Source organism: Mchenga conophoros, linkage group LG18, assembly GCF_057382185.1.
Source record: "Mchenga conophoros isolate Kocher_MC1m ecotype Shallow Benthic linkage group LG18, M_conophoros_male_GT1.1, whole genome shotgun sequence".
NCBI classification, from domain to species: Eukaryota; Metazoa; Chordata; class Actinopteri; order Cichliformes; family Cichlidae; genus Mchenga; species Mchenga conophoros.
Genome location: NC_140543.1, coordinates 18,347,992 through 18,370,844, shown reverse-complemented (window position 1 = coordinate 18,370,844; position 22,853 = coordinate 18,347,992). Strand labels below are relative to the sequence as shown.

Here is a 22,853-nt window from a genome sequence, read left to right as displayed (position 1 = left end):
TGCTCTGTTTTTGATTAAGTCTTTTGGTCATCAGCCATATTGTGGTGGCACTTTCTATTACAGCTTGGTAATAATGTGGTTCCTGAGGGGTAATAAGAAGGTAATAATATGGAAATAACAAGTTATTAACACTTAAATACCAAGAATACCGAGTAATAACTAGGTAATATGTTCTGTCAACAGTGGTTATACTTGAGTAATATTAAACTGATATTTACATATTTAGGAAAGAAGTGTGGAAACAAACTGCATTGGTTGACAGCACTACTTAGTAATAAAATAGGGCTATAAGTTATATAATAACAATATAATCACCTTCTAGCAATAACATAGTAACATCTGAGCATGTGAATTTTTATATACTGAAATATACTGAATACTAATATTAGTTGATTGTGCTTTGTTTCTCCTCTAAGGTAGCAGTTTAAATATTGTTTTTGCCGCTGTGGCTAATGACGTGGACAATGAGCAGTAGTTTATGTGTAATAACCAGCAATCATGAGTGTAAAATACAAAACTTCACATTTTTAGTAATGTTTCCTGCATTTAAACCTAGGACTCTAAAAATATGTCAGTATTTGCTAGATGTAAGTAAATAATAATGACTCAAGCGTGGGTTTATGCTATACAGCTTATTTGTTGCTACACTAATAGAATACAGGCCACTCTGGTTCTGACAAGAGTTGAGTAAATGCAAGAAGAAAATGAGCACCCTTTAACATCCTGACCATATGACAGCTCAGCTTGGCTGCCTTTTAATAATAAAACAGTTTCTCTGAATATGAATTTGCGTTTTCATTTGTAATAGCATTCAGCTTGTTTGAAGTTACATATTCTACCAAGGTTACCAAGCTGTAATAGAAAGAGCTACCAATAATATTTTTGCTGATGATTTGGGGTCTTAAATAAAAACCTTAATTTTATTTTATCTTAGTTTGTAGTCAGCCCACAAATTAAATAAAATAGTTTCTTTAAAAGGCAGCACGGTGGCACGGTGGTTAGCACTGTTGCCGCACAGCAAGAAGGTCCTGAGTTCAATTCCACCATCAGGCCGGGGCCTTTCTGTGTGGAGTTTGCATGTTCTCCCCGTGTTTGCGTGGGTTCCCTCCGGGTACTCCGGCTTCCTCCCACCATCCAAAGACGTGCAGCTTGTGGGGATAGGTTAATTGGATAATCCAAATTACCACTAGGTGTGAAAGTGAGTGCGAATGGTTGTCTGTCTCTGTGTGTTGGCCCTGCGACAGACTGGCGACCTGTCCAGGGTGTACCCCGACAGCTGGGATAGGCTCCAGCCCCCCCCCCCCCCCCCAGCCCCCCCCCCGCGACCCTGAAAAGGATAAGCGGAAGTGAATGGATGGATGGAGTTTCTTTAAAATTTAAAAATAAAAATGTTCAGAAATGACATGGCTTTCCTGCTATCAGATTAATGAGAAGGGTCAGTGCTACTTTCCAGTCACTTTACGATATATATGACACTACAGCCAGCTTAACATAGCATGCAAACTGGACAGTAATGTGTGTGTTTGTTTGTTTTTTTGGGTTTTTTTTATTCCAGGTGCTGACAAGTGGAAAAATGGAGGAGATGTTATTGTGGACTACAACACAGCAGATCCTCTAACTCGCTGGGACTCGTACCAGAACATCTGTGATGGCGAAGGTACTGTTGTGATGCCTCAGTGGTCTTTACATGACTCACAAGACTAGTATTCATCCAACTTTATTTCCTTATCATTTTCCCAGCTTGCAGTGCGTTCTTTCTCTTTTACATTTACATGAACACATGCACCCTTTTTTTTTTTTTTTTTTTTTTTTTTTTTCCCTCTCTTGGTTATTAACCCCCCTTGACAGGGCCTGTTGTGCATGTTAGTGAGTGGCTACAGCGTGATCGCAATAACATCGACGCAGTCACCACTACATGTTATGGGTGTTTCTATAGGAGTGGGACTTCAATCCAAGTTATGACACTTTCGAAGCTAAACTTACCTTTTAGACTTCAGGGTGATGGAGATGGCATGGAGTGTGTCTGTGTGAGGGAGAGGGAGGATTGTTGTTGTACGCAGGAAATGCTGGGTTCAAAGGAAGAGCAGTCAGTTATCAGGAGATTTCTGTTTTGTTGTTTCATGAAATGAAAGGCATGCTTTAACCCACTCACACATACACACTCTCACTACCGCCCACACACATACACACGCACATATATATATATATATATATGTGCGGGTATATATACATTCTCACACACACACACACACACACACACACAGAGCCACCCTGTCAGGGCGTCCCGTCCTAGCTGTGGTTGTTGCTCTCCACTCGACCACAGAATTCACAACAACCTCCCAGAATAGAGCAACGTGGTAGTGGCATTAAAACACAGATCCACCCTGTTCCAGAATTCATTGAGTGTTTTTATAAGCTAAGTTCAGCATGCCTTTTTTTTTTTGCTTTCATTTGAAATACTCCAATAGATTTCTTCATGCTCACTTGTGGGAATGCAATAAAAACACAACCACTCAAATTTAAGAATTCATCAAAGCAAAGCAATGACAACAACAAAGAAGCATTTTTTTCTATTGCCTCGATTCCCGAGCATTCATGTGGGATATTTACAGCCTTATTTTTCTCATGTAAACGCTACATTTGAGAAGCAAGACTAGGAGCTTTGTTGGAATTCTACATCCACTTACCACCCCGTCTTCTGGCAGGACTAGTTTACCTCCGTGAGGCTGTCACTCGGAGCTTCTTCAGGAGGAGGAAGTCTAGGAAACGTTTGCCACTTTAGTGCTAATATTTTGAAAAGAAAACCTCATTTACTTCAGTGGCTTTTCTTCAATCGTCAGTGTGTGTTTATCTCCTTGTGTGAATTGATGGCTAACAAAATTGTTAATTCAAGAAAGGTTGTTGACTATTTATTTATTTTATTTTTTTTAAATGTATGTGGCGGCAGTGTTGGTTTTTTTTTGTTTTTTTGGGGTTTTTTTGTTTTTTTTTTTTAAATTTAAATAGAAAGGCGGATATCCATGGAAATGTCTCCTCTTTGCTGTAAATAATCCAGCATTTTTCATTGGACTTTTTCCCTAATTAAATGCACTTCTGTATAATATGGTCACAGCAACCAATATATAATGTCCTAATTATAACATAGAATACAAATAGTTCAAAAATGTTAGTCCACATTAAATGAAAGCAGATCCTGTAAAAGTTGATTAAATGGTTTTGGAAAGGTTTTGAATGATACTTTGATACTTGAAATCCTCTGACAAATTAACTAAAAAAATGGTTAGATGTCTTTTTTTTTATTTCTTTTTAAATCATAGACGGTTACATTTTGTTTTTGTCTTCTTCTGAAGTGATGATTTGGACTTGAGGGTGAAGTGTCAAATTAACTATGGAGCAAGCTGTGTTATTTGCCAAATTACATTCACTTTATTTTAAAAATAAGCTACAAAATGCACAAATCCTATAAAACTGTTTAAAAGGTCAAGTTCAGTGACATATTAGTTGAGTGTCTAGTGTTTCTTTCCTCTGTAAAGTTGAGCATCTTAACATGAGATGGGAGATTGACTCATATTTGGAAGAATCGCATGAACTTTAATTTTCAACACTTGTGCATTGGTTTTATGAAGCGTGGAGAATCTCAATTTAACTAAGTATATTGAATTTTAGGAAAGACTAGCATCAGATATACACCTATAAAATGAAACCTTTGACTTAAGGCACTGAAAGACTGTATCTCTTCTGTTTCTGATTACTGTGTTGACCATGTCAACTCCAAAACTAAGAAAATAAAACTTTCCTCATGGTGAGATACTGCTAGGGTTGAGTATTGTTCAATAATAGTCATTATTTGTTCATCTCTTTGTACAGTGGAATTTAAAGTGATTCCCTGTGTGCGGCAGTATACAGATCGTAGGCACATGCAGAAGGCTGGGTGGAAGCAAATGAGGATGCTCATCATCATTATGTGTTTGACTCACATTTTTGGCATTCGTGGGGTGCAGGATGGTAGTAACTGAGAAGGAATGGAAAGGGTTGGGTAATTGCATAGGCATACACAACCAGACCTCCTCCTGTGATACAAAAGCAGCTGGAGGAGCAGTCCTGGTTTCGCTGCTTTCGTGCACTGTAATTGGTAGATTATTCAGAGACTGACCATACCACAACAGCCAAAATGATGAATGCTTGATGTAAATGGTTTGACTGATTTTCTTAGGTTTGCTACCTAAAAACACGTTTGGTAAACCATCTATGGCTTTCTTAATGTCAAGATTGGTAAAACTGTTTTGAAAACAATGCGTGAACCCCGTAATTGGGTTTGAGGCACATCTGTTTCTTGCCTGCATTGTGCATGAGGGCATCGGGCGTGTAATTTCACGACACACAAGAGTAAAAGAAAAACAAACTTGGCTGCCACTTTTCGTGAAATTTGCCCCGAGGTCCCTGCAGACGCTAATGACTGCTTTAATTGAAAAGTGTCTTTTTGAGGAGCGAAAATTTCTTGAAGTACAAGAATGTTGTTTTCATTCTTTGATCTTCTCTGGCCTGCCCTCTCTCTTTTCTTTCATTCCCTGATTTTTTTTTTTTCTTCTTCCCCCTCTTCTCTCCCCTATGGGGTAGTCCCCTAACGCAAGGCAAGAGGTTGAGGCGGGCTGGTTTCCTCCAGCCCGCCTCAGCTCCTTAGTCCCGCCTCACTTGTTTACATTCCTCTGCCCTTATTTGGAAAACTCAAGGTCTCCCCTCGCCACCACCCCAGCCCTCCCTCTTCCCTTGTATAGAGTGCAAACACCTTCCTGGCAGTGAAAGAAAGCAGGGCCAACTTATTCGAAGTCTCTGAATTTGCCCCTTACGATTACCTGCGTGTTAAAAACAATGTCTGCTCCTCTGTGCATTCATCGCCTGTTCAGCTCTTCAAGTTTTATTTCACCGGAGGCTGGGATTGTCTTGTTTGCTTACCTGGCAGGGACCGTGAAGGTAAGAGATTTTATTCTGCAGCCAAATGGGTGGCCATGAAGGAGGAGGCAAGGTGTGGGGGGGTGGTGATGATGAGAGGGATTGATGAAGAAAGATGGCTAGTATTCAGATTCAAACCCGCTTAAACCTTAGTAGAAGGAATTTCCACTAAGACTGGGGGGGAAAAATCCCAGCAGCACATGCCTGAAAGCAGTGTTAAAAAGTGCATTTTGTGTGACGGGAGGGACAAATCATGCAGAGAGAGGGAGGGGGGCTTTTATCATGCATGTCTGGCATTCAAATCCTCTGGTTGTGGATTGACTGAAAAGCAAGTACTTTAAAGCAGTAGGCTAAGGAAGAATTGTAGGAGTCATGTTCCCTGCTCTCTTTTGTTGTAGCGGAGGGAGAGTGACAGTGAGACGGCAGTTCTGCTTACTTGGCAACATTGTTCCCTCACCCTTGGAATTCAACTCCAGACCTCATTTTGCAAGATGTCTAGCGTGGCTGAAACCAGACTTTTCTATTGTCGTGCATGCCGTGATTTAGCTCGGCCTTTCAAAATGACTGACTTCTTGAGATTTATCTGTTACTTCTGAGGATTAAGGAGCTTGTTTGGACATATGCTGAGGGTCAAGGGGCAAGAGCGAGGGAGTTGGGTGGCTTCATCACAGCTGGGTGAGGAATGCAGGGGTCAGAGAAGATCCACAGCTGTCCGACTGTTGCAGCAGCAGATAGAAGACTTCACATCTCATATATAATCTATATAATGAAGAACACCTTTTGCCTGTTATACACGCTACTCTACTACTGCTACTACTAAACAAGCACTCTAACAGTTGGCCTATTGGGAATGGATGAGTGGAATATCTTTAGTTGAAGTAAGTTTAGATTACAGAAAAAATATGTGGTTGAGTCTACATAACATTACACTTTTTTCCCAACACATCTAATTTAATGGCTTGTCTCAGTTCAGTATTATAAGTCACATCTCTCTCTTCTTGTACTCTGTGTTGTAGTCTCTGTTGTCATGGTCATGTGAGGCGTGAGTGTTTGGCGTCTGTAGCGAGTCTTCTCGTTAACAGAGTCTTCTCTTGTCTGTGGTTTCTTGTCCCGTTTGTGCGTCTCTGCTGTTTGTGCGTCTCTGTGTGTGCCCATACCAGCTGACTGTATGAAGCGCCGCATCTCTTCTGTTTTGCAGCACCACGATCTCAAGGCCTAACACAGGACAGGACGGCAAACAAGAGGAGCCCCACCAGAGGAAACGTCGTGCTGGCCCAAGGGCCGCGCACAACCTCCGCAACCTCTAGCCCTGACCACAGTGACCACGCTCTCTCTGTCAGTAGTGACTCAGGCTTATCTAGCACTTCCCTGTGGGCGGACAAACCCACGCCTGTCGCCAGTGCTACCACCACCACCACCACCACCACCACCTCCGTCAAAGCTAACCAGGGACCAAGTCAGCAGGAAAAGGTCCAGCTAAAGCGCCTCCTGAGTGGTTTTGGCCTTGAGGATCCGTCACTGGAGGAGATGACTGACGAAGGCGCTAGAGTGGGCGTCCAGCAGGTAGTCCCAGCGCAGGTGCACATCAGTGGAGACCCACAACCCCGAGAGAGGGAAACAGACATTCTTGATGATGAAGTCATTACAGGTCACGATCTGCACAGTGTGGACAGCTTGGGAACCTTGTCGTCATCGTGCCACAAGAGCAGCCAGAACTCCCTGCTGTCAGATGGCTTTGGGAGTCCTGGAGGAGAGGAGCAGCAAAGCCAAAGCCAGCACCACATCCACCATATCGCACCTCATCCTATCGAGGACTATGAGAGATCCTATGCTGAGGCTAGAAGGGGCTGTCTGAGCTACAGGAGCAACTCTATAGCCTCCTCTAATCCCAGCAATGCCCCTGTACCCCAGCAGCATGTCTACAGACAGGGAAGCTATTCCACACAGTCCTGGGTTCGGCAGCAGCAAATGGTTGCCGCGCAACACTTTACCTATATGCCAGAGGATGGAAACGATGCAGATCGATTCCACCGGAACAAGCAGGGTGGTAGTCTACCTAAAGCAGGCCTGCCCACTGAACCACAGGGCCTTACCAGGGACTCCGCAGCAGATCTTATTAGAAACGCAGCACCCCACAAAGAACAAACGTCGATAAACAACAACAATAACAACAAACGGGATGAGGAGTTCAAATCTCTCACGAAGGACATCGACAACTCCATCGACCAGCTCAATCAGCTGATCATGGACCTGGATCCCACGTTTGTGCCGAGCCACGGCAGCTCCATTAAGAGAAAAGGTGGAACACCGGTTAACGGCTCGGTCGGCAAATGTTCAAACGGCATCAACCTCAGATTCAGCGATAATAACTCAGCAGACCTGAAAAGCACACAGCAGACAGGTAAGATAGTCAGTCTGGGTGTGGTGGTGGTGGTGGTGGTGGTGGTGATGGTGTTGATGTGGTGTTGTCCTGGAAAAAAACGTGTGACTAATCTCAGACAGGAAGTTGTTTGCCTTGATACAGCAAATAAACACAGAAAAAAAAAATATAAGCAGCAAGACCTATTTCATCCCAAGTTGTTTTTCTCCAGCACCATCCACTTTTCTTCCACTTCACTCAAGAGCGAACATAACAAAGCACACCTTCTCTCCCCTTCCCACCTGGCGTGTTTTAGGGGCAGAAATAGCAGGGTTGTTGCCAGGTTTTCAGATATTTTCAGAGGAAAGAGCGCTGTCCTGACTTGTTTTTAGCTGTGTGTTTAGCTATCTGAGGGCGGGATCAATGTGGTACATGAAGACAGACAGAGCAGCTATCGTCCTCTCTTCTGAACCTTACCGTCTCAGTGTTTGTTAATAGAGATTTCATCGTGTGCACACAGATATGTCCACAATCAGTGACTATCGTGCACCGAAAGCTCGTTGTTGTGTATAGATGTTCAAAGCACCACATTTGAAATGTGCACTTCATTCCTTCATTTAACATTAATCATCTTTATTGCGTGCCGGTTGTAGTCAGCATCACGCTTCCATCTTTTCTTTTGAGTTCTTATCCATGATTCTGTGACGCTGAAACATCTGCTTTGATTGTTGTTAGACTTGCTGAGCAAACACGGGTTATGCAACACGATGGCTATAGTATCTACAACGATAAAGTTATTTCCTCTTTCTTCAAGTTGAAACTGATTCCTGGAGTCATGCTGAGATTCTTGAAAAGCTGCAAAAGAATTCACATTATCTCCTTCCGTACCTCTCTGCTTCTGTCTACATCTGTAAAATTTAATAGAGCCTAACATTTCTGATAAATATATTCAGAAACCAGAAAAAAAAACATACAGCATTTTTTTTTTTTTAAATTAAAATGCAACATTTTTATTCATTTAGTGCAATTTTACTAAAAACTAGTAATGCAGAGGTAATTCAGAAAGCTATCTACGTGGATAAATCACAGCATGCATGCGTGGTTGTAGGAGGGGGGTGCAAAATAGGGAGGCCTGAGGAATTTCCAGAAGAGAAACAAGTCAGCCCGCAGGCGATGTTTCTTTCCGTTTGATTCAACAGGCATACCTGTCTGCACATATCCACTACATGGGTGCACCATTCCAAGTAAAAAAAAAAAAAAAAAAAATGCCAAAGGCGCTAACTTTTCTAATTTGCAAATAACCTGTGGGAAGCATAAGAGTGTTTGTTTATAAAAGTTCTTCACGATATAGGATGTCTGTTTAAAGTTCATGCTTTGGGCCTTGTTTTTTGCACTTTCGAAGTTGCATCTAGGATCTATGCAGCTAGACGTCTTTTTTGCTTGTGTTCATCATGTTATTGCTTGTAGCTTCCATGCTGTTACTCTTTTAAGCATAACACTAGCTGTTTTTACACCTTAACGGAGTTAAAAGGCGTAAAAAGAATATTAGGGCTAAGGAGAGAAGTTGTGTTTTTTTGCTTATAGTGTTAACTAAAAATGATCATCTGAAATTCATTATTAGCCTGGTCAAGTGACAAGCAACATGAAAAGGCATTCATCAACATAATTCCAACATGGCACAAACTGCCTTATCGGTTATTGTCTAAGTATCCCTCCACAATACTGTAGATAATGTATTATACTTCCCATCCCATCCTTACTCTAGAAGTCATGACAGGTTGCAGAAATAATGGTCGATATGGTGCATTTTTCCACGAACACGATCGAGCTGTTTTTTGTTTGTTCATAAGCAGAGAGTGCTTGCTTGCGCTGTCCTTAGACGTTAAACGTGACAAAACTATTGAGGAAAAAACGCCGCGTATATATTGTTTACCATGACTCTGGTTTTACGTGGCCTATCAACACAATTTAAAAACTGGTATATATCACATTGTTGCTTTGTCATCTTAAAGTGGTCATGTGATTGGCTTACCACGACTAAGATATTCTTCCTCAGTCAAACAGCAGCACTCATGCGATTGTTTTGCCCCCCTTAGCTCCAGGTGTTGTGCCAAAAAGTGATCATCTGCCAGAAAGTGATTGTCGTCTGCGGGAGCGCGCGCAGCCGCTGAAAGCTGTAGCGCCCAGATTACTTACGTAGTCAGCTACTTCCATGCAACTGATATAAGGTGCGGTCACCTGAACACAGTTTCAACCGTCTGTTTGTTGAAAAATAGTAACGCGACCTCATTTTCTTGTTCGTAACGGTAACGGCGTTGTAACGTTAGGAATTAGATTACTCGTTACTGAAAAAAGTAACGCCGTTATTCCCATCACTGTTAAAGTGGTTTAACAAGCAAAAAAAAAAATCATCTGAAAATGATCAGCTACAAGGACTAGAACATAAGGGGGGAAAAGCAGCCAATGTCCAAAGAAAAACTTTAAAAGACCTTCAGAAAGCCTGGAGAACTATTCAAGATCATATTACAAATTTGGCCGCCTAGAACGAAAAATATAAAGAAATAAGGGGTGGCTCAAGAGTTTTGCAAAGTACTCTACATAGACCTGCAGTAAGAAGAAATAATGTCATCTATGCATACAGCTCTGTCTGTGTCATCTGTAGATCAGGCAAAGTGATTAATGAGGCAAGGCATTAGCATTCTTCAGGCCTGAGAGGTCAGAACTCACTGGGAGGGCTCAAATTAACACCCTGGTGCTGAGTGGCCACACTCTTCAGAGCAGTCACAACACTGAACACCCTTCACCCCGAATACACAATGAACACCATCTAGCTAGACCTCCGGCATTCTTCAGCTGTCCACTCAAAACATTACACAAGTGGCAAACCTTTTCACTTTTGTGCATGCCCAAATTCAGGTGTAACACATTCCCAAACTAATTGTGTTATCATAATATATAGTTATTCCTGTGCTATACTGTGTCTGATTTAAGGAGGCTAAGTAAGATGTAATTAAAAACTACCAACATGACAGAGGTGAAGACTGGAGGTTCCATTAAACTGCTTTGATATTGAAGAAATTTGCCATTTGATTCATTGTAATCAGAAAAAAAAGTGTTAGAAATACTGTGATTACTCTGTGTAACCATACTGCTTCAAAAAGTTTTTTAGGAATTCAGTTTAGACAAACCCTGTCTGCACTGTGCGTACTTTCCTCAAAGGTACCAAAGGTCAAAGCACCACTGTTTCTCATTGGTGTCTTTAAGGCACTTCACTTCCTTGAAAGCAGTGATGCATGTAAATCTGTTAACATTTAATGACCTTCTTGCTGCTGTCTACCTGTGTGTATGCAGCTGTCCAATCCAGTGACGGACGAGTGGGCATAACACAGACTCTGAGTTGCCAAGGAAGGGACGTCATAGATCATTCAGGCTTCTGTAACTCAAGATGGGCTGAAGCAGAGGAGTACAGAGGCCAGCAGAGATGTCCCCCCTGTGTGCCACAGTCCCAGGTAGATACAGCACATGTGTGCAGTATATTTAAATGACCTCTTTCCCTCTTAACTTTCAGTTCCGGTTATACATACGTGTGTAATGTTTGTTTCAGCATTCCATATTGTGTCGAAGTGACAGTGCGGATTACAGATCCAACGGCCCAGATGTAGATAATAGTGACATACCTCCACCCACTCCTGCATTCCCCATCTCTCCACCAACACCTTATGGTGAGTACACTGCAGTTCAGTTTTCATACATGCACTAAAGGCCTTAGGGAGATGTTTGCAATAATCTAGATGCCTACCACCATAGACGAATTGGAATAAGGATCAACCAGCCCTCTGATACAAATGCAGTTTGGCACCCATGTGATTTCCACCTGTGTCTGCTTGTGCAGTGTGAGAATAACATAATATTCAAGTTATGGTCTGTTCCCTGCCTGCTGGATGCTTTACTCAGATGCACCCCTCACCCAATCCATTACTTCCAGTATTGAGAATGTGACTGATTTGTGTCGTGTGCTCCATGTGAATACAGGCAGCGGTGGGCGATGATCCTACCAGCGTGGGGAAACAGCTTATTTGTCTCTGTAACTGTCACCGGATTTCTCAGCGCAGTTGATAATGTGTGTTGTCCCATGCTCATGTGCTTTGGGTTTTCAGTGAAAATCTTCTCAGAAGTGACTCACAACAGGAATACTCCATCTCCCAGCATGCAATCTTTTGGAGGCTACAGAACCGACCACGGTGGGTTCTTCAAAGTTCTTCAAACTGAGCTTGTTTTTGGGGGTTTTTTGTCCATTTTCTGAGAAATTAAAATGAAATGACAGAAAAACAACACACCAATAATAATATAACATGTATGTTTTTTAAGCATGTTTTCATTACAAAAGAGACAGGACAGGCATTTTGGATTTTTTCTGCGTTATATTATAATAATGCTTGCATTGTTTTCTGTGCAACATCAGCCGTTTTGAGACAGATGGTAAAAGTTGTCTCGAAAGCAGGGAGATTCCTAACCATTGTCTGCCCTTCATGGTTGGTTTTTAAAGAATGTCTGCATGGTCACAACCTGCACAGAAAACCCCTTTTTTGGGACATAACTGTGTTGTTTTTTATATTAAAATCTTTTTTTTTTTCTTCATGTTTTACTTTGGTCTTTATCCAGTGCAGAAAAAAAATCCAGACTGTGAGATTGTTTTTAGAGACGGATGGATGGAGTTTAAGAAAGAGTGCATTTATAGCACTTTGTTCCTACAGGCCTGGTGGACTTTCCAGAATTCTTAAATGTTACCTTTTTTATATTTACTCTTTGTCATAGAGCTCTCTCAAAACTATGAAACTGATTTAAACGTCAATCTAAAGTCTGGTGTTTGATCCAATACAGAGATAAAATAGATCAAACCCGTTTGTTTCCATAGAGATCTACAGTATGTCTAAAGGTTGTAGGTCCTGGGAGCAGATCTGTGTCCCTGCTGTGCCTCTTACTACCTCAGATATTCAGGCAAGAATCGCTGCATTCAGCCCTGCCACATCTCCATGGTTACTGTGGGTCAGGAAGAAAAACAACTTCTCCTCCCCATGAAAGTGTCTCTGTGTACACGAGCGGAAATGGGGACAAGAAGAAACCAGTTACTCTTTCAGCTTTGCACCTCTTGTTTCCATAAACCCAGAGAAAACCTGCCTGCAAAGACACAGTTTGAGTTTTTGGGGATGTCAGTGTGCCCAGACTGACTGAAATAAAGCTTTAGGTAATTGTTGGTGTAGGCGTTTAATTTGTAGCTACCGTTAAGTCTTATTTGCTGAACACCTGGGTGGGTATAAGGCCATACGAACAGTTCTGGTTACATTTCAACTACAATTGTAAGTATTTGTTACTTGAATGAACACCAACCTTTTTCCCTGTGATTTATTTCACGTGTTGCAGAAATTTTCTTTTAAACTTTTCAGAGCTGCTTTTTCTTTTCTTTTTTTTTTTCTTTTTGCAGCTTTTCTCTCCATACTTATCCCTGCTTATGTTTGTGTTCTTTTAAAATTATAAAATGCATACCTTGACTCGGACTCTGTGCAGAAATGTGCTTTCTAACATTCTGTATTTCGTCTTACACAGAACCCAGGGAATATTCAGAGATCAACCATTTCGGAGTGGAGAGTTTGCCAGACCCCTCCATTAACTGCCACAGGACACAAAGTTCCTCATACTCTGCCTCTATTGTTGGGAGCCTTCAGCAGACAGACAGGTAGAGCTCTGACTTACACAAAAACTCCAAGCACCTTTTTTTTTTTTTTAGATCCTGTGTTAACACCAGCAGTAATAAAATGCTCCCATAATCTGTTTTTCCCCAGTTCAAACAAGAACCAGCACTGGCCAGAGCATCCTGTCCTGAGCCACCACTCCTCTTTGAGTAGCTACCCCTCTGCAAGACAACCTCTGCCACACTCCGTGTCACTGGACTATGGCCACCACTCTCCTCCCCTTAACCACCCCCACATCCACCCTGCCCCGAATGCTCACAGCTCTCCTCGAAGCAACCAGCGAAGCCATATGGCTAACTATACTCTCAACCATAGTCCTGCTCAAAGCTTTGAGGAACAGGATGACTCGTGTCTCGGCTATGGCGCAGACTGTCCAAACCTGGACAGGGATCTTTTACCCTCAATGGATGGGCAGAATCAGTTAGCACAAATGCAGCCTCCACTTCTGCCTGAAAAGAAGAGGACGTCAGATGGGGAGCATTCGCTGGGAACAGCCTCTCCAGCCCTCAGTGGATTCTCAAGTCCCCACAGTGGTAGCTCCCTGAGTATTCCTTTCCCTAACATCTTGCCTGACTTGTCAGCTCAGACGCCAGGCACAGCCTCACCTCTGCCAGGTAAGCTAGGGTCTGCTAAAGAAACTGAAAGCCTCGTGGGTGTCATACGGCTCGTTGAGTGATTTTTGTTGTTTTCTTTGTCTGTGTATTTTCCAGATGTGCTAGCCAACAAGCAGGTTACTGTAAAATTTGTGCAGGATACATCAAAATTCTGGTACAAGCCAGACATCTCAAGGGATCAAGGTAGGTGCCAAATGTAAACACTTTTTTGTTAAGAAAATTCTCGAGCTACTTCAATCATTGTTTCTCTCTCTTCAGCTATTTCAGTCTTGAAAGACAAGGAGCCAGGCTGCTTTATTGTGCGGGACAGCCACTCCTTCAGGGGGGCCTACGGTCTGGCTATGAAGGTGGCTACACCCCCTCCCTCAGTTCTTCAGCAGAACAAGAAAGGTATGGTACATGTGGGTGATTAAAAGACGGCATGAGCACTTCAACATTTGGGACAGACATATTTGCTGGCTTTTTATGTCTGTGTGTTAAATATTGAGTTAAAATCTGTGTGAATAACTTTGCGTAAGACACTGGAAGTGGGTGGAAGCGATTCTAATACAGAAATCCCAACAAGCAAAGCAATCCAACACTTAATTTTATTAAATACAGTTCTGTTCAGTTCAGTTTTATTTATATAGCGTCAAATAACAACAACAGTCACTTTAAGGTAAACACTTGGCAACAGTGGAAAGGAAAAACTCCCTTTAAACAAGGAGAAATCTCTGGCGGCCATCTGCTGCGACCAGTTGACCGGTCCTTCTGCTTTGAATAATCGTGCAAAGGTAACCTAAAGCTCCCTTGGAATGTGCAATATACTTTAAGTGGATCATTCGGGTCAGTTTGTATTTGTATTGTACATAACACATACACAACATACATAAATATCTCTGGGAAATAAACATACATCACAGTATTACAGAATTTCATTGATAGTTAAGATATTAGAGATTGGTCCAGTGGTCTGGACAATCCTGGGAATGGTGCATAGCATAAGCACAGACAAAGCCATCTTCAGTTACAGCCCACTGTGCGCACCATCACAGTGGAACCTAAGAGTCCCTCTCTCCCTCTGCTTGTGAGTGAACTCCTGTCTTTCTGTTTCTCTCTCCTGGGCATCATCATCACGATGCCAAAGGGACCCCTATTGCCTGATACTCTTAGATGTACAGCTAACGTTTCACTCATTAACAAAAGATGTGCTGGGTCTGTAAGCCTGCTATAATCCCAGTGTCTTCTTGTGCAAGTGCACTTTCCCACATACTGTAACTGTCTTTCTGAGAAGTCTGTCAGTCCCACAACTGAAGTCAAAACAAGATTTTTGTTTGGTCATCAACTTCCTGGTTTGTTGGTTTAGCATATTTAGAAAATAGGCTAAAGTTTTTTTTTTTTTCTTTGTTTGTTTCTTTGTTTTTTTGGTAACAAACACGCAGTCTCTAGAGGACTCTGGTCAAACATTCTCTGGATTGTTTCCACATGTAAGGAAGTACTGACCGAATTACAATACAGACCCAATTTTCTTATTTGGAAAAGGAAAGGAAAGAACACTAAACCCCACACAGTGTGTCAGGAAAAAGTCTGCTTATTCTGAGGGGCACAAAGGATGCCCTTATGCCCTGTCTGCAGTCCTTTCATGTTCCCTTCTCCCCGATTCACACCTGCCCTTTTGTTTGATTTCACCCTTCTTCAATCCAACAGCACCTGTGGTGACATCATGACACAAACCATCTCCAGATTTTGAGCTTTGGGTATTGTGACTGCTTATAAGTGTGAAACCCAACCCACTTTGTGGAGCAGGCTTTTCTCCAAGCTTTTGTATCAAGACGTTCCTCACATACGCTCATCCAGCCCCTTCAGAAGAGCTTCTGTTGAATCATAATCCACCTAATCTCTCTAGAGAATGAATGTAGCAATTTAATGTGTTTGACGCAACACTTAAAGGCTGGGAAATTATGTGTGGTACTGAGATAACTGCTATGAGATGTTATGCAAGTCAGAGTAAGTGTAGAGCAGAGGTTAATTTGTTGGTTTGCATGCCACATAGAGCCCAATTTTATGTGAAGTGGGTCGGAAAAACCTTTTACTATAACTCATATGTTTATGTTCTTTTTTTTCTTTTTGTGTAAAGACGTTTCTGGAAAATGTTTGCATTTCTTGAACTGTCCCTTTACAAAAATGATGATGAACAAGTTTAAATTTTAAAAAGCGCAGTTTTAACAATATGTTTCATTAGCTATGAGTTCCTAATGAAAGATCACAACAGATTTCCATCATCTTTGACTATTTTGGAACTAGTAATTTACTTCTCTGTAATGCGAACAACGAGGAATAGCAGTGCAGACGAGTATTTTTTTTTTATTCAGAAAGAAAGAAAAAGTGATAATTAATGACTTCCCTGCAGTTTTCAAACTTGCCATAGGCCAGACAGGATTCTTGGGCAGGCTCCAGGGGCGCCAAGTTTTACACCCCCAATTCTAGATTTTCAAATACAAGAAAGTTTGCTGAAAAGAAAGTATACTATTCTAGCTAGTTACGTATTTCTTCTTTCTTTTTCTAACAGGAGGAGATTTGGCCAATGAATTAGTGCGCCACTTTCTGATTGAGTGCACACAGAAAGGAGTGCGGCTGAAGGGTTGCCCCAATGAGCCATATTTTGGTAAGACTTTTACATGGTTAGCAAACATCAGTGACACCATCTGGATTTTTGGCTACACTACAGAAATTGTATTGTACCACCACCAGTAGAGGGCAGGAGAATTTCATGAACGCCAAATAACGATAGATCATAGACTGTGATAGACTGGAATTTACCCATACAGTGTTTCATGGTTTATGTCTGATTTCTGTGGCATTTTTTTGTGCCCCGCTTTCTTCAAATATAGCAACTATTGAAGATATATAATCAAATTAAGTGTTCCACTGATGAGAATTTTATTTTATCGTGGTGATAGAAGTTTTTCTCTGTTGTTTTTTCTCCTTCTTTTTCTTTTTTCTGACAGTTTGCAATTTTTCATGAAATCTTGCATTTTTTTAAATAAACATGTCATTAACCAAAACAGATTTATAACTAGAATTCTAATTTAATATGGTATTGTTTTACAGGAAGCTTAACCGCATTGGTCTACCAACATTCAATCACTCCTCTAGCCCTGCCCTGTAAACTTATCATACCTGACAAAGGTAGTATTCAAGTTGTGGCTACCAACATCTGCCTCTCTATGTTTAACTGTCTGCCAGCTTAGTGTTTTCATCTGCTGATGTAACTGTTGAGGGTTTTTTTTGCTGGATAATCTCATTGTTTTCTTGTTCGCAGATCCTCTTGAAGATGTCAGTGAGAACACCTCGCAATCAGTAACAAACTCTGCCGCTGAGCTGCTAAAACAGGGAGCAGGTAATCAGGTTTCTTATATCAGTTGCTATGAAAAGACACTGTCACAAACAGGTGGCCTGACTTAATACGAACGCTGACGCAATCTCTGTGTGCTGTTCTGTTGTAGAAATGAGCCATTTTCCTTGTCCTGTTATTATGCCGTGTGTCACCCAATGCACTCGCTTTGCCGTTATTTGCGCTTTGCAAATCCAAGTGTAATTTTGAATTTGTCTGCTGCTGCAGCCTGTAATGTTTGGTTCCTGGGCTCTGTGGAAATGGAGTCACTAACGGGTGTCCAGGCAGTGCAGAAGGCCACCACTATGGTCCTGAACTCTAACGCTACACCAACCTCCACTGTGGTCCACTTCAAAGTTTCTTCTCAGGGAATCACCCTCACTGACAACCAGAGAAAGTGAGTAAACATAGTTTTTGCATTCTTCATATATGCATAGCTTAGCAATTTCTTACCATAATTTGGCTTCTTTTAGGCTCTTTTTCAGGAGGCATTACAATGTCAATACAGTAATATACTGTGCTCTGGACCCTCAAGATAGAAAGTAAGTATTGTTGATTTAATGTCAAAACACATGCCCACTTGCTATTTGTGTTTCACTAGTTATTATAGAGAAGTATGTCAGTTGCATGTTGTGAATGGGTGATGGGTATTTATTTAATATGGTTTTCATTTTTTTGACCACTTGAATCCCTTTTACACTACAAGTCGCACTGACTGGCCTTTATTCTCTAAAGTATCTAGGAAAATCCAAAATATGGCAAAAGATTAATTTAAATAACTTCATGCAAATCTAATTGACACTTTTGAATGTAAGTATTTAGGTGGATTCAGTGTAGCAAAAATGACACTATTATCCCTTTTTTACTTCCAATAGGTGGAAAAAAGATGGCTGCCCATCAGCAAGGTATGTAGATAATTATATTTTTGCACAGAGACAATGAAAGCAGTTCTTTTTAAAGGTGCACTGCCTGTTTGAGGCAGATGACAGTAATGCTACTAACTACACTGCTCCTCCTCTGCAGAATCTTCGGCTTTGTGGCGAGGAAAACTGGCACTTCGACGGGCAACGTATGCCACCTGTTTGCTGAGCATGACCCCGAGCAGCCAGCAAGCGCTATTGTCAACTTTGTGTCAAAGGTGATGATTGGTTCACATAAGAGTAAGTAGAGGACAAAGCAGATCACTTGGACAGACGTTTGCAACGTCTAGAACAACGAATGAAAGACTGAGAGGCTGAAGAACGGACTAAATATAATGACTCGAGATGGTGATGATCTGAATTTGAACTGAAAAACGTGCAAATGTAAAGTGATCACTGTACGAGGACATTCAGCGACACCTTTAATCAAAAAGTATAAATAACTTTTTAAAAATTTTGTTCCTTTCAGTGCATGAACTGTAAATTAGCTACATAACAAATAACAAAATCATTATCATTTTCACATTGTTTACAACTGTAATGTCTTACACAGTAATACAATCATTATTAACATATTTTAAGTTCCTCATACTAAAGCTGCTTTTCTTACTCATTCATAGCATTTTATGGACCAACCAAGAAAACCCTACATTGTTGTATGTTTCTCTCATATTTAACCAAAAAAGAAAGGATAAAAAAAAACTTCATGCAAGCATTCATTAAGATTTCTTTAGTTGTATCTGATGTAGAAACACCTCATCTAACCAAGCAGGCAGGATTTCTCTGTGGATTTAAAAACATGCAAAAGCAGTGTTGCAAATGTGTATGATTTGGACTTTGTGCCCAACTTCATCACATGCATGATTATTTTATCTATGCAATGTAAATGTTGTTTTTGCTTCTTTTTTTTTAACGTGTAGTTTTGTAAAATGTGCTGCATGTAAGTGGCTTTTTTGAAGGTGTTAAATCAATTTTGCCATAAGATGTATTGGAGTATGACCACTTTTAAAGCTGTCAACATTTTAATGAAAGTGTGAGCGTGCATTTGCGAGTGTTTGAATGAGAGAAATTGTAGAAAGATATTTTAATGAAACCATAATATTCTTTTATTATATATATTCTGCTTTGACAGTAACCGATTAAAAACACATCAGTACTTTTGTAGATGGTACAAAAGACTAAGAATGTAGGGTTACCTTGTGACCTCGGTTCTCTGAGTAAAGAGTCGATTGTGCCAATTCTAGGGCTGCTTGGAGATCAAATTATCAGTGATTTCACGCCAGCACAGGTGCTCTATAAGTGAGCCAGAGTGTCTGTCCACACGCCCTGAATAGCATTGGGATTATCCTTGTACATATCAAATATGTAACAAATTGAAGATTGAGATCAACACTGCAATCTTTCAGTGTCAAAAATAAAGCAGTATACACATACCCCCCCTCCCCCCTTTTTTAATATTTATACTAAATGTGTAAAAGCACACATCCACACACAGGCTGCTATGTTACAAGAACAAATGCTGTTATTAAAAAGAAAACAAAGAAGAAAGAAAGAGGTCAGTGTTGGAATTTGCACAAATAGGTTTAGTGTTTAGCACACTCAGCTAGTCATCTGTCAGTGATACACATTTGCTCCTGACCATTTTATCCAGAGAGGGATCGACAACCACACTAACAGCTGGTGTTATTCTTGCATCAAGTGCACGCTTATTATCACTTTCCATGACCTATTATGTGTACCTCATCCTTATCTCATTCAATACTGTGCCTCGGTGTAAAACATGCTACATGTGAACGATTTATTTGTATATGGGCATTTCCATGTTTTTGTTGACTTGTAAATACTAATCATAATGAAACATTTATTTAATCTTGATCCACTAGATTCAGCAACTAGTGGGAGTATTAGCCTTGTACCCAGAGCTGTAAATATCAGGCTGTTTGTTGGTTTTTGCATGAACTGTAGCGGTGGTAGATTGGGTAATTGAATCCCTTTTATTAGAAAAGGGTTAGCTCTGTCTTGTGTCCTTGTATCTCTGTGCTAAGCTATGCTGTGCAGCCTTATGTAAGTATAGAGACACCAGGATGGTAATATCTACCAGCAAAGGAGCAAATAAATGAAATTTGAATACACCGCTGTTGGTTGGCTTCAATCCGGTAAACAAATACATAAATAAATAGTTCAGGATTATTAAGAGTAACTTTGTAAATGTAATGGTATTGGTATTGTGACATTTGAAATATATTGAATACATTTGAATATTATGAGTTTGTCATAACTGCAGGGAGGCTGCAGATGAATGCTGCTAAACCAAAGACTCTAAGCACAATTCCAGCTTTTCAGGTCTTAGCAACATCAGCTGAACTGATAGCTAAGGCATTTTAGCTTTAGGCTTCTATATAAACATTCCACTGTATTTGGTATCTGGCTATTTTCTCAGAAAATAAATGATAAGTAAAAAAAAAAAGGCTGTGGACCCAGTAAATTTATTTTATCAGTGGAAATAAATGGTATACAATCAGAGATCGGTGTATTAGGTACACTGTGTTGGATCCCCTTAAATTTCAGAGCTGTTTTAATTCTTATTAACATGTCCATGCTGACATGATAGTGTCACACATGTACTATGTGCCGCTACATTATGCATTTGATAATGTACATTGTTAAATGCACATCCGTGATTTAAATCTCCTGTTTCAGCACATTCCAAACTTGCTCTATTTGATTGAGGTCTGGTGACTGTAGGCCAGTACATCAGTTTGAGATGAGATGAGCTTAGTGACATAGTGTGTTATCCTGCTGAAAGCAGCCATCAGATGATGGGTACAGTGTAGTTATAAAGAGACGTGGACATGGTCAGCAACAATACACATGTTGTCATATTCTGGGGTGGCAGACTGTGTGGCGATGGTTGACGAGTGAACCCAAAAGCAGACGTGTGGAAACCAAAGCTTAACTTAAACCAAGAGTGAGCCGTTTATTTAGGCTGAGTGATACAAAAGACAAGACAGGAGGACACTAAAGCAAAAATAACCGGAATACACTGGGAAAACTAAATACTGGAACATGGAACATGAATATCTGAACAGTGACGAGGGAAGAGGAAACACACGGGGAACACAGCTGGGGCAAATAAACATAATGAAAGAGGAGGAAGCAAAACTAAACACACAGGACGTGATACTATCAAAATAAAATGGGAAACACGCAGACTAAGACACACAGACTTGACACTGGAACACCGAAGCAGAAACGAGAGACAAAAATACTGACATGACTGGATACGGAGAACAAGGAGTGAGAGACATGGAGTGACGAGAGGGAGCAAGGGACACGGAAGGAAATGGAGAGGGACATGATGGGCTTGGGGAGAACATACATCAACGCACAACTCAGACAGGGGAGACATGGAATGAGACACAAGGAGGGGAACAAGTAAACAGAAAAGGGAGACAAGACGTGAGGACAAACGACATCTAAAAGAAATGCTCAGTGGATACTAAGAAGCCCAAAGTGTGCCAAGGAAACAACCCCTACACCATTACACCACCAGCGCCTGAACCATTGATATAGTTGATTCATGTTTTCATGTAGCTTACACTGAATTCTAGTCCCATCATCTGAATGTTAAAGCAGAAATCGAGACTCAGACCAGGCTCCATTTTTCCAATCTTCTGTTGTGAGCCTGTTCAAATTGTAGCCTTTTCTGTTTTTAGCTGAAAGAAGTGGCACCCGGTATGGCCCTATGCTGCTGCAGTTCATCTGCTTAGAGTTAGTGTGCTCTTGCTCTGTGTCCTTCACTTTGCTAAGGCCTAATTACAGCTTTGGACTGCCTCAGGGGCCAGATCAACAAGATATTTTGGCCTAGAGGGCGACCGTGGCGCTGTGGAAGCGCATCTGTAACCGGAAGGTTGCCGGTTCGATCTTCGGGCTCTCTGTCCTGGTCGTTGTGTCCTTGGGCAAGACACTTTATACCGCCTACTAGTGTAGGCCAGAGGGGCCGATGGCACGATATGGCAGCCTCGCTTCTGTCAGTCTGCCCCAGGGCAGCTGTGGCTACAACTGTAGCTTGCCTCCACCAGTGTGTGAATGTGAGATTGAATGAATGAATGAATAATGGAATTGTAAAGTGCTTTGGGTGCCTTGAAAAGCGCTATGTAAATCCAATCCATTATTATTAGAGAACTGCTGCTAACTAGATATGTTGTGTTATTTGGACTGTTTTCTATGATGGTCCACCAGCGATGATTGTTCAAGAAATTTCTAGTATATTGGTTGTTTCTGAAGCAACCAGCCTGTCTGGCACCAACAATTGTGCCACGTTCAAAGTCACTTAAATCACCTTTTTGCCATTTTCAGATGCTCATTTTGAATTTCAGCAGGTTGTCTTCCCCGAGTCTACATGACTACATTGGACAGTTGAACCTATTAAAGTGGACACACTGTGTATGATTCATGTCAATCTGTGGCCAGCAGAGGACACTAGCGACACAAAACCGTTGTGACTGTGAAAGTCCCAAGTCGACATCACCTTTGTTGTTTTAGAGCAAAACAGGCTAGCAATTATTACACACTGAAGTGTAACACCACATCTTTTGATGCGTCTGACACACAAATGTCTGTATCATCATCATCATGATCATCAACTTTATTTATAAAGCACTTTAAAACAACCACAGCTGACACAAAGTGCTGTACATTGGAACTGTAAAATAAAATTACATGAGATATAAATAAAAACCAAATAAAAGAAGAGTGAAATCATTAATTAAATAACTACTTCAATTAAAAGAGAAACTAAGTCTCACTGAGGTTAAAAGCCAAGGAATAAAAGTGGGTTTTAAGACGTGATTTAAAAGTGGACAGTGAAGGGGCCTCTCTAATGTG

General features: G+C 41.0%; 1 protein-coding gene across 2 annotated transcripts in view; it reads left to right on the top strand.

Annotated features, from left to right (window-relative positions):
- LOC146553568 (tensin-3-like) overlaps window positions 1–20,098 on the top strand; it is a 32,815-nt gene extending 12,717 nt beyond the window's left edge. Inside the window, exons 12-27 of one of the 2 annotated variants that reach the window (XM_085255292.1) lie at window positions 1,556–1,657; window positions 6,149–7,351; window positions 10,661–10,818; window positions 10,914–11,031; window positions 11,467–11,550; window positions 12,914–13,043; window positions 13,150–13,673; window positions 13,770–13,856; window positions 13,932–14,063; window positions 16,222–16,317; window positions 16,764–16,841; window positions 16,975–17,052; window positions 17,275–17,443; window positions 17,520–17,588; window positions 17,922–17,951; window positions 18,070–20,098. In XM_085255292.1, coding sequence (XP_085111418.1) covers window positions 1,556–1,657; window positions 6,149–7,351; window positions 10,661–10,818; window positions 10,914–11,031; window positions 11,467–11,550; window positions 12,914–13,043; window positions 13,150–13,673; window positions 13,770–13,856; window positions 13,932–14,063; window positions 16,222–16,317; window positions 16,764–16,841; window positions 16,975–17,052; window positions 17,275–17,443; window positions 17,520–17,588; window positions 17,922–17,951; window positions 18,070–18,214 — 3,203 coding nt within the window. In that variant the 3' untranslated portion in view covers window positions 18,215–20,098. The remainder of the gene's footprint in view (window positions 1–1,555; window positions 1,658–6,148; window positions 7,352–10,660; window positions 10,819–10,913; window positions 11,032–11,466; window positions 11,551–12,913; window positions 13,044–13,149; window positions 13,674–13,769; window positions 13,857–13,931; window positions 14,064–16,221; window positions 16,318–16,763; window positions 16,842–16,974; window positions 17,053–17,274; window positions 17,444–17,519; window positions 17,589–17,921; window positions 17,952–18,069) is intronic. The other variant, XM_085255293.1, reaches the window with a different exon arrangement.
- The last annotated feature ends 2,755 nt before the right edge of the window (window positions 20,099–22,853 follow it).